This window comes from Colletes latitarsis, chromosome 10, assembly GCF_051014445.1.
Source record: "Colletes latitarsis isolate SP2378_abdomen chromosome 10, iyColLati1, whole genome shotgun sequence".
NCBI lineage: Eukaryota > Metazoa > Arthropoda > Insecta > Hymenoptera > Colletidae > Colletes > Colletes latitarsis.
Genome location: NC_135143.1, coordinates 5,485,423 through 5,498,269, shown reverse-complemented (window position 1 = coordinate 5,498,269; position 12,847 = coordinate 5,485,423). Strand labels below are relative to the sequence as shown.

General features: G+C 35.4%; 1 protein-coding gene across 9 annotated transcripts in view; it reads left to right on the top strand.

Moving 5' to 3' along the window:
- Positions 1–12,847, top strand: part of Ten-m (teneurin transmembrane protein Ten-m) — a 537,959-nt gene that overhangs the window by 431,031 nt on the left and 94,081 nt on the right. For 4 of the 9 annotated variants that reach the window (XM_076774718.1, XM_076774712.1, XM_076774713.1 and 1 more), the window contains exon 1: positions 7,653–9,351. The exons of 4 other annotated variants lie outside the window; for them this stretch is intronic. In XM_076774718.1, the coding sequence (XP_076630833.1) occupies positions 9,246–9,351 (106 nt within the window). In that variant the 5' untranslated portion in view covers positions 7,653–9,245. Of the gene's footprint in view, positions 1–7,652; positions 9,352–12,847 lie in introns of those variants that run through there. One more of the 9 variants, XM_076774720.1, reaches the window with a different exon arrangement.

Below are 12,847 nucleotides of genomic sequence, written 5' to 3'. Positions count from 1 at the left end.
AATCTCCATTCAAACGAAGACGCAAATTATTCATTATGGAAGACCACGGGAAGATTGGAAAGACCAATTGCTTTTCTACCTGCTATTAAGAATGGCAAGGAGAATCGATTACGCGATCAATTAACCATGGTGAGCTATCTATCGACGGATCTACAGAAAGTAACGCTTGACGACAGATACGCCATAACATAGTCTCGTCGCGCGTGTAATTGCTTGTCGAATGATCCTTTGCCGGCTCTTTCGTGTTTCATGTATATTAATAATTACATCTACCACTAAACGTTCGCGTATAAATAGATCAACAATAATTCAGGATGCAATAAAATTACAAAGCTTAACGTGAACATAGAATCAAGTACTTCCCTGTAATTCTGAGTGAATCGTTTTAAAAAAATTATGTAATTCTGAATAAATCGTATTAATGAAAACAGGTTTCGAAATTAACTTGTGCAAGATGTAAAAATAAGTAATGTTTTAAAAATGTTTTGACAAAAAAAAAGTAAATGTAATTTTATTTTATAAAAAAATCTCTGTATTCTTCTAGAAGGGACATCCAAATTGTTTGCTAGATTCATAATGATTTTAATCAAATTTGGCAGATTTGTAGGCCTATATGTATGTTACTTTTAACAATTTAAAAAGTTGATTGAAACAAGCAGGTTTTTAAAACTTTACACTTATTTTATTCATAACTAACTAGTCACCTACAGCCAATAATTCTGGTTACGGTCGTTGTACACATGGACCTGTAAATTTGTAGTTTTATTAAAATCGTCAAAGGTCTACCGATATGCCCCTTGTCAGAGGGGATAATAGTGTGCAAAGGATTGTTGAATATCATTGCTGGACAAATTATGAAGTTTCTTTGGAGAAAGAAAAAAAAAACGATTCCCAGTAAGTTCCTTTTTCCTTGATGGTTTACGCGAACGGCGGAAGAAAAGAGGAATGGATATCACGATATCGTTCTAGCCGTCAATACTTCTCCTGTTCGGCGTCCGTTTACGCGCGAGGATCCACCGCTGCCTGGCGGCCCATTCAAGTCTCGTTACGCTAACCATTGACTCGTTAACTCGCTCTCGGCCCATTATTTCGCAATGTATTACGGAGGCATTAAGTTGAGCGTGAATTCCGTGAATGGCGCGAAGCCGCCGGAAACACTGGAAATATTCAGCCACGAAAAAGAAACGGAAGAGATGAAACACCGAATACCGATGATTTTTACATGGAATATCACCCAACTGTTACGCGCCGATATTATTTTATTTTATCTTTTTTTTTTTCAATAAAAAAAAATCGAATGACGGGATACGTGTCAGGGTAAATTTTATTGGATCGCATCGAATCGAAATTAATTTTGATCGTTATGAAAGAATATTTTATTCTTTTCACTTTTTTATTTACCGTATTTCGCGGACCTCCATTGAATAATATTTTGTTGTGACAGACTCCTAAGACTTAACTCAAGATTTGACTTCATAAATATGTATATTTAAAATACTCGTAGATAACCTTAAAATTTAGAGAAAATTTATTACAAATAAATATAGCCGCAGTGTTGAATGCGTATCAAAAATGAGTGACAACGATGATTGTCTATTTTATGTTCGTATAATCAAATGACGAATAAAGTTTTAATTTGTAATTCAAATCTTATTTAACACATTTTATTTGCATGTAACTGAAAGCATGCACTACGTTTAATAAAATTATTCCAAACGTAGCATGGTCTATGGCGGAGGGTTTTCCAATCGAACGAAGTTACTAACGAACGTATTAACCCTCATCCGTCCCTCATTTTCCCAACTGAATTTGTCCCTTGGTGTCAAATTGATACAATGACAAAGAATTGAAATAAAAGAAAAAGTATTATTATTTATTGAAAACATAAAAATGAGTGTTTTCTAACATAGTATTGCTCGCAGTCTTCACAAATAATAAAACGATCTGCAGGGCACACGGCTTTTTTACATTTGTCGCAACGTATGTACATTTGCATTAGGTTTCCTCTCACACAGGTGACAACGAGCTCGTTTTTTGTAGCTAGTGTGTGTGTATGTGTCAAACGGCCACTAATAGATGCTAGACCTTCTTTCGGTATCCGTTAAATTCTCTGAACAATTGAAGTAGCATTAGCTGCTCGAGGGATTCGAGTACGTAATGCAATATACGGTTGCACTAGAGACTGTGCAATTTCTATCAAAAAGAGGCATCTGCGAAAGTTCTTTTTCTTTTGATTCCACGTAGGATTCAATGACGTAAATATAATAAACGCATTGCATGCAGAAACATCTAAAATATTCGCAAAAACTGGCATCGGCCATTTGTTTTACATTTGCAGCGATACGCGCCAACCATTTCATCTAAAACATCTACGCCCCCTTTTGTAGCGTTATAAAATTTTATGATTTCACGTTTTTTGTCCTGTTCAGTCCCCATTTCGTTTTTCGTGTGATATGTGCTTAGCAGTGTAACAAACTGTCGTTTTTTGGGAACATAAGAAACCATGGTTGCTTTTAGTTTCTGATCAAAAATGAATTCAGAATGGTATACGGGCTTTCTTTTCTTTTCAAATACATCACTGTTGTCACTATCACACTCTTCACTCAAGTTCATTTGTGAACTACTAGCCGTGTTTATAAATAATGACACTAAAATTTAAGCTATAATGATGGAATTTATATTCTTAATAATAATGATGGAAATTATATTCTTTGCCTTGATATTCTGTATTCTTTATTCGACTGTGATTCAGGAAGTACTGACTTCGCTTGGCTCTCATGCTCCTCGTTATCGCTCATGCCCATTCGCACTAATTTTCCTCTTTACATCACGTTTCATTCGGATAGGATCAATACTATCGTCCCGTTCGTTAACATTAGTTTACGTTACGATCATTCGCTTTGGGCTCTCATTTTTCACAATACACATGCGTTTTTCCTCTTTCTTCAGTTTTAAACATTTTAATATTATTGCTATTACTTCATGATGTTCAACGCTATAAATCTTTCTTCATATCCACAAAGGATGGTTCATTGAATGTATAATTGTCGTGCAATTATTACATAACAATGCACTGTCCATCGAGGGATTTGATAAAACATGATAATTCTATTGACACACAGAGTCCCTTTCGTAACGAATGTGGTTCATAATAATATTAAAAATATAAGTATTATGATAAAAAAGTAAAAGTCGAAATAGAATGTTGTAACAGAGCATTCGAATAGTAAAACGTTCGAACAACAGAGATTTGGATAATGGAGTTAGGATATATTTTATATTAATCAATAATGGTACTGTTTATCATTGGGAAGTTACAGTTTAGGTAGAAATGAAATTCTTCGGCCTACTCGGCGGTGGCTGTGCACGGAATTAAATTGAAAACTGTTCTCAATTGCTTGGAATAAACAACGGGGAACTCTGTGGAATTCATTTGCGCTGGCAGTTATTTTATTGATTTTTCAATCTGTCGCAAGGATAATTCCCTCTTCGTTAAAAATGCTAAAACATATGACAAGCGGGAAAGTTTTACGCAGTATAAATACAACATTGTCACCGTGATGCACTAATAGACGCATTCACATCCATACCAACATAACAAAACACATTCGGTACTAAATATCAGCATTGATAGATTATACTTATGCAGTAACTATAATAAAAAAAAATACGATATGGTTGATTTTGAGTGATTTTCACTCAGTCAGGAAACTAACGCACTAGAACCTCGACAAGGTATGAAAGTGATAACTAAAATAATCTCCATCGAAGAATTAACAGTATATGATAAAATTACGAAAATGTGAAATTTTTAATTGCAACAAAAATTCTTTATTTCGAAAATATGAAATTGTTGACAATAACAAAAGAACAAATAGAAACCGATTTTTGGGCTCGTAAACGTGAAAACGTCGTACAATGTAACGATGAGTTAAAAGGAAATTGTAATTTTAAAGTATCTTCAGATTGGTTAACAAAATTTAAATTATGTAATGAAAAAATGCACAATTATAATATGAATTAACTCAAATATAATATGAATTTTTCCAATATTCGAAAAATGTGATTATCCAGTTATTCTGTTATTAAATGGTTCACGTAATCCAAGATCTATATTTCGAAAACAACTCTATTTTGAGCTGCATGAAAAATTAAGGATTTCAGGTAAAGTGATGAAATCACTATGAATCATATCATAGCTTTAAAATTATGTTAGTCATGTACTTTTCTCATTACTCATAGGAAGAAGAAGGAAGAGAAACAAAATAAAAACAACACGTTAAATAACCAAGTTTTATCAGTACCTAATAGCCTTAAAGGTTAAATAAATAAAAGGCTTGTATTGTTAGAAGGAAAGCACGATACACAATACCATCTCATAATTCGAAAACAAACTGGGAAAACAATACACAGTACAATACACTTTATATACTTCTGAGTAATGTTGTTTTCATCGATGCAATTATACAACTGGGAACGTTTAAATGAAATTGAAGGCACAATAACATTATCTTGTACTCGTCTGATACATTTTCATTTTTATAACACAATCATTATGTATAATGATTTAACAACATTAGTTCGTTATAATAAATTTGTTCATCCAAGGGTTAGAAAGGGTTTTCGGCCACTCCTGGGAAAAAGTTTAATGGGAGCTTCTAGAGGACAAAATGAGACGAAAATCAAGAATACCAATTTGTTGATGAAGGCTTCGTTAAAAAGTTATTAACAATTAAATTCAAAAATTTCAAATCGTTCTGGAAAAATTATTTTCGATTGCGGGGATCAATTACAATTATTTTTGGTGAATAGACATACCCCCAAAATCTTGCGCATTTTCTAGAAAAAAATTCAGTAGTGTCGAAACTTTAAACGTTAATAACTTTTTAACGAAGCCTCCATCAACAAATTAGTAATCGTGATTTTCGTCTTATTTTGACCTCTAGAATCCTTCATTAAAATTTTTACCAGGGATGACTGAACACCCTTTATACACTTCATATTTGTGAAGGTAATAAAGTCCATTATCTGTTATGATTAAGTTTCTATTTTGGTTTTACATTTCATGCAGAGTGATTTTAGAGACTAAAATTATCCTTACATATAATTTAACTATTTTATTGAAATGTAATTTCCGATCAAAATTATAATTGTATTTGAATTTAGAACTGAAATTTGACGATATAAACTGTTACTCAACAACGGAAGGCTGCTGTCACTTATCAACAAAAGAATATCAAAGTCAAAACAACTAGATAATTGAACGTCGGAACAAAACTAGGCAGCAAAATGATGAAACTTAATATTTCCTGCGTCTCTAAGAAATAATTGTAATGTTTTCGTATTTTTTTAAAGATTATTTAGAATATACAAATATTCTTTTATATGGTACCTAATTAATATTCTTTTAACCCGAAAGAATATATTTTTCAATGAAATGAGTCATATATGTAGTATTTATATAAAAAACTGAATAATAAACTGAAAAACATAGGTTGCTTTTTATAGTTTAAAAGATAATAAAGGTGCTTTGAAGGTCACTTAGTTCAACAGTGTTGTGTTCGCCTTGACATATACGATACCACCACAGCGATAAAAAATATGAAGTTTCTATTAAAAAAAACATCGATGACCTTAAAATCTTGGAATATATGACCTTAAAAAAATCGTTTTACGTCGTAATATGTGTCTCTATAAATCAAACAATTTTCCTCTCAGGTATTTTTTTGTACAATTCAAAATAACAGAGATACTGTTTTATAGTAAAGTTACTGAGACACCCTGTATAATAGAAAATATTTCCCCACTTGTTGAGTACCACTCTGTAAAATATGGCTGTCAAAAAGGTGATGTTACTATTGAAAGGTTAAAAATGAAAAGATAACACTCGTGACGTATATTTTACGAAGTGCAATTTAAACCTTGCCGGCTTCCACTAATAAAACTTGATTTTGTTTTTCATTTTTGTCTAAAATTATATTGTCGTTGATAAAGTATCACTCTATGCATTAAATATTCTTCCATAGAATATGAATTTCAAGTATATATTAATGATTTTAAGAAGGTCGAAAGGAAGAGTGAAACATGCAGGTTACGTTCCATAAAGGGTTGTGCAGATGTCGCTAGTCTCCAGTACTAAAACGTGATGAGCTTCGAAGTTCATTTTCTAAACTGCATCGTTTAAAGTTATTTTTCTGCACATTTCGCGGCGATAAAACAACGTATTCTCTCTTTTTATTTATTGAAAATAACAAAATGAATAATCGAATCCCCTTACCTAACTTAATTTATTATTTTATCTTTTCTATTTGTACAGGTTATGTTGAAGCTTTACTTACTGGCTTTATTCGAGTATTTATTGCAAATATACTTGTAATATATAAGGTTAACTAATATTATTCACGATTTAATTTCATATTTGTCTTACCTCGTTAAAAATTGAATTAGTTTGTAAAACAGCACTGTTTGCTAACCTCGTTCTTTCATGCTGTTTGATATGGTCCAGTTCTTGCTTGTACAATTATACATGTTGCTTTTTTTTTGTTGGTTGTTATTAACAGCACGTGGAATTGTAAATAAAGCAACAAAATGAACACAGATATGTTTGAATGAAAGACAATACAATTTAAAGACGAATAATCTAAAGTCGACGCACTTCTCTTTCGCACAGCCAATTCGCAACTGACTCGCGTAACGCCTCTCTCTCTCTCTCTCTCTCTCTCTCTCTCTCTCTCTCTCTCTCTCTCTCTCTCTCTCTCTCTCTCTCTCACGCACTATAGCCGGGAATTTTAAATTCCCATGACCATTTACATTTTTATTCTTACTTGATGAAAATAAAAAGTTATTAGACAAATAACTTAATTAATTATTTAATAATTAAACTTTTTTCACATAACCATTTATTAAAGTAAAATATAACTTTATAAATGATAAATGTAGTGTCACAGAAATTAATTAAATTTCTTTTCCTTCTACAGGCGCCTGTCGACGCCCTCGTAACATAGCGCCCAGAGGCACGTGCCTTTTCTATCCCTGTCTAATTACCACGCTGATCATATTGTATTCTTTTCCTTCGAACAGAGTAGTAACCCTATTCACAGCAATTAATGATTATCCTATAATTAAACACTGCGCGATATAACTTCTCGAGCTATTCTTAACGCCCCACACAAACATTCAAATTTCACACGGCCCTGTACAAACGTAACTTCCGCGACAAGTCAATTTATCGTCCCCGTTGCGGGGGCGTTCTTAAACTACAGGAAAACCCATCGCGTTCCCGTTTTGAAACTAGTCGGAGTAAAATTTATTCTTACAAAAACAACCGTCACCGTCTGGAAATCTTTCTTCGGTCACGCATGCCGCGGGAACCCGAGGAATCTACTGAAAACAAACAAGAACAAAGAAAAAAAAAAAAGAAAATGAACACTAAATGTTTTCTTCCGTTCAAGAATAACGTAAAATCTCGACTTTCATCGGGTAGGTATAATTACGAGTTACGGTATATATCATATAACTGAAATAAACAAAACATATTCATTATGAAAAATATGCAAAATAAAAAGTACATTTTTAAACCACTTTAACGACTAAGTCCCACTTTTCTATCTCATTGGTAGAAAAATATAAAGACGATTACAAATGAGCAATTGCAAATAAAATGAGGAGCGAGAAATCGAAAGAAATAACATAACTCGAAAGAACACGAGGGAGCAACTGAGCATCTTACGGTATTATCCACTGCACCATCGGTGAAGTAGTGGTTGCTGTGATCGCCGAGGACCGGCTGTTGCCTCCCCTCTTTCGTTTCCCTACCCATTCTGTACGCCCCCGACGGTCCTACGCGAGCCACCCCTTCCTCGAAAGATCTCCCTGCCGCTCGTTTACTCCCCACTCCTTTCGGCTCCATCCGCCACAGTGTCGGGAGTCATCGGCTGGCCCTGTATCCTCAGTCTGTCAGTGACCGCGCAAGCGTGCGGGTCGTCTCCGCTTTGATACACGACCTACGCTTGTCCCACGAACGTCGTCCCAAGCAAACTGCCCTTCGATTCATACAGAACCCTGTTCCCTATAATTTGTTACGCGACGTCGAATCCACGATCGATCGTTTTCGAGGAGCACCGATCGCGTCTATGTTAAATCAATCCACGTGCGCCGCGAGAACTTGTGATCGTTCAACGTTGCTGGAAAGTATCGAGTGAAATTCGGTGAATCTCGTGCCTCGAGGGTGTTAAACAAAGTGCAATAGTTCTGCGCTCGAAGGAAGAATAATAGTGTTGCGAGTGATAACTGTCTGCAGTGGTCCGGACAGGTGGATAGGTAAACGTGACATTTCGGAATCCGTGGGGAACGAAGGACGGGGAAATCTGAACGTCGCTCGAGGACGAACCGTGCCTATATCGATCAGCTGAATTTTCGGTGGATTTTCAACCCTTATCACCGATAACGAGGTCCTGATATTGCGCTCGACGTCCTGCAAAGGGACAAAATTTTGATCGCTGGTAGATCGTTTTTATGGATAATTGCGCACGTGGTCTGCGACGATATTTGTTTCGAGCGTTTCCGTGCATTTTCATCGGGGTCACCGATGATGCGAAAGGGCTGTGATACAAAACTCGTGAAAAAGTTTCAGTTAGTTTTTCCAGTGTTCGTCACGTCGGGTCGCTGTTTACGTGCAAATCCGCGTGGCTAACCCAGCCGATCCATGCAAATCCCCAAGATATTCATTCGAACGGGGAGAAAGTTTCCCGTATCAGTTGGCCGAACGCAGGATCAAATCAATTGCTGAGTTTCATCGACGGGAACCCAGGCGACATTTCACGACGAAGAAACGGGGGCGGAGCTATTTTTTCGCCAGCAGGACGACGGCTGTACAGGTGCACGAGGGCCCAATTCCTGTAACAACTTTTTCAACGGTTCGTCAGCATTTCACGTGAACACGCGACGAAATTTAATTTGGGATTCGTGCGGGAGTTTCGTGTGTACTTTGTCGTACGTGGACGTCATCCATCGACGTCGTGATCCCTTTGAAGTTTCGAACCACAAGGATCGTCTGTACGGTTACGTCGCTCGGTCCTGTGTGCGCTTGGGGGAAGGGAGGGGGAGAAAATTTCACTTTCGTTATCGAAGTCCGTTTTGTGTCGCGGGTGTCGCGACAGTTTCGCAGTGATCTCGAGCACGGCGGTGAGGTCGCGGAGAGCATGTCATTCCGTCGATGACGAACGAGGTGATCGAAGTGCGTTTCGATGTGCGATCCCACGGCGTTGTTGGACCTAGTGCCGAGTGAGGGATTACTCAAGAGGCCGTCCATGGACTATAACGAGTACACGTACTGCTACGGTGGTGGTCGAGGTGGGTGGTATTCTTCCCTTGCTTCTCCTTGTCGGGTCGCGTGTAGTTTTTCTTCGAAAAGAACCAGTCCGTGCGGTCGCTCGTACGTGGAAGATTTTCTCCTGTCGTACGCGACGATTTCTTTCGAACCACGACGCGATGTGTTCGATCCCCAAGGAACGTCGACAATTTTTACGTAGAAATCGGTCGCGTCGCAATGCCGATCTACGTTCCAAGCGATCGCGACTAGACGATTGTTTACGAAACGTCCCCGCAGTGATTTGTTTCGCGGTTTCTGTTTTTTTGCAGAGTGCGAGGATCTTCGGAGTGTTTACTTTGTAGATTAGGATTCGATCAATCTTTTGGATAGTTTAGAAGTTTCTAAAAAATTTAGTGAGTTGTGATGCACGTGTACTTGTTTTTTTGGAAAATTGTACTCTTTTATATGGGGAAGCTATTGCTTAGGTACAATATGAAATAACAATTGCATATTGAAAATATTCTTTCTTTTTAACAGAAAATGTTTACAATGAACTTAATTCACGATACATCGAGTTTGATCATCATAATATATTAGTAATCAATTATTGGACTGTTTTGTCTTCAATACTGTTGTGCATCTGCATCAATTATCTAATTGACAGAATCTTTCGTCTAGTGCAGTGCCATTTTCACTCGCTTTTTGATGTGTCGTCAGTTGCAATTTCTTAAATATCGAGAGTTACATTTATGAATATAAATGTGAAGATTTCCCTTACAGTTCGTTTTTACGGGGAAATGACAAAGTACGACGTGCTTTTGTTTGTAAACATAGTTAATGTTTTTAAAAAAATATGAAAGATTTCAATGTACTCTTTCTCGAGAAAATACGATATACATATTAAGCTGTATCGTGTTGTTGAATTCTTGTGGCTCACTTGTTTAGCTGTGCTTTGATTCCTACACTATTTTGTACACAAGTGTCGTCTGACTTCTTTTTGTCTTCTTTTAAATTGTATTCAAAATCAATATTACATTCACGCGTACAATTTTTCGTAATCTGTTTCTGATGCAAATTAGGAAATTTTTTAATATTTAAAAAAATACAAGACTTACACATTAAATTCAGAATAATTCCGGATAAAAAATCGTGACTATTTTTGAACTTTATACATATATTGCAGTTATTTTCACTTTATCGCTGTGAATTCTTAACAATCTCTCTCTGCAAACTTTTTCTAAGCAAAGTTCAAGTTTGCTTTACACCGATGGTTTCATAGGCACAGAAAATAATATGAAAAACTAAATAAATAAATAATCGATCATCGAGAAATATATGCAAGAAAACGACTGAATTCAATATTTTATTTTTCCAAAAAGTACGGAAAGCGTAAAATTGAAATAAGTATGTATACGAAAAAAAAGGATTTATTTGTTCGAAGATCGGAAAGTGATCAAGATTTTCGAGCGACATCGTACATGGCTCTCGATATTTTAAAATAATATCCACGTCGCTGTAAGTGTTTTTAATGGATCGGTATCGCGCTCCCAGAAGCGCAGAAAATTGCGAAGTGTAACAAAACGTGCTCTGCACCTAGGAAATAATAAAACCGCCATTTTTGACTGAAATTGATTGCCCTTCGCTAACGGAAAAAAAGAACAAGATGAAGGAAACATCCCTCCGGTGTAGGAAGGTGGTGGTGTCACGCAACTGCATTATCACGCCGAACATATTTGTCACGCTGACGTTTTTCAAATCGTGACGTGTAGAAATTTTTCATACGTCGAAGCAGGAAATAGCGGCCCGTGTTGCAAAAATTCCGCGCGATTCTGATTCCACAAAATTGCCCTTTGCTGCGTGGACAAGGAAAGAATTTTAGAAAAAAAAAAAGTATAAATGAGGCTAAAATGTTGAAATTTGCTGCAGTACAATCGTAAATTACAATATTATTCATCGAGACGCCTGTTTTGTATAACTGCACCGTGAAATCTTAAAGCAAACATAAACGAGACTGTGATAACAGGTTCAGGGTGAATCGTAAAATAGGAATTTAGTTAAAATGTTAAAATTTATTAGGTATTGTAAATTTAATTTAGATTTTAGTAAAAATTACTAAAATATAGAAGCACACATATCTCTATTATTATTTTTGTACGTCGAATTGTGCTATGAAAGTATTAACATATATCATAGAATATTTTAAAAATGAAGTGTAAATATTTTTTATGAAAATTAAACGTCCAAATATTAACTTCAATTTTTGGCAGAAATTTTTATTATGCAATAATTATATAAGTCTTCATAATATTATATGATTAATTACATTCTTAAATATTGTGTGGACACCAATTTGAAAAATGTTGTTTCGGGAAAAACTATTCAAATTTGACATTATAGTTTGGAAGATACATAGTGACTTAGCTAACATCTTCCAAAAAATAAATTATTTTCTGGTTATTTATATATTCATGAATTAACTAATGTTTTAGCAAAACAATAATAGCTTGATTTCCCTTTGTACACATTCAAAAAGAAAACTTTAAAGACTGATTAATAGAGTTAATTTGTTTCAAAAAGGTGACATATATCGAAGATAAATCTAATTGTACGCAAAATGTATTTATGCAAATTATTGTGCGATTTGTATAGCAAACATTCTGTATATACCGTATGGTGACATAAAAAGGCGCGAAAATTGTTAAGGACCGTCGTCATAGCAATTAAGAAGAGACGCATCGCGTAGGGGGCACATGCATTTTCCTCTGGCACTTATCACCACGGTGCATGCAAATCGCTATACGCTAAATTTATCCCCGTGTAAATTCATGCGCGGGGTTCTAGACCGCGTTGTATCGATTACCACCACGAAATCTCGGCTTATCCAGCAATTGGCCTGCTCTGTTCGCGTGATAAAAGCCGCCTCTCTATTTCGAGCGCGGATCGATTTTCCCGGAGCAACACTTTCACCGCTTTAAAAACGCAATGAAGACTTCCGTTCCATGAAAGACGATAATCAGAAATAATGTTTCATCGACGCAAACTAGAATTCCCGACGGGTGTTTGGAAAAGAACAATAATTTCTTAGGCGTTACTGATAATCGATCTTGAAAGTCTAAAGTTCGTCTTTGCTAATAGTTGATACTAAAATGGTGTACCTTTTCAAAATTTTCTATAAAAATAAATTAAAAGTGTCATTTTCCTGCAAACAAACTTGGTACCGATATACCATACCGATAGTATAGTATAACTTAGAAAAATGTGATAACGAAATATAAGTTAATATAAAAATATAAAAGTAATATTTTTTGGTTGTACTTATTTATGAATTAATACATTTTGTACTTGCATTTTATACGCAATGACGATTAAAAACACAAATTAAACGTGACCTTTGATCTCACCTTAAGACGACCTCCGCAGCTAAGATTGTTTGTTAATAGAAAATAATTCATTATTTTTAACTACTAAAATAATTAACTGTTTAATTGCAATATTGTCCGCGTTTACAGCGTTGTTGAATACTATGCGCTCTGATCT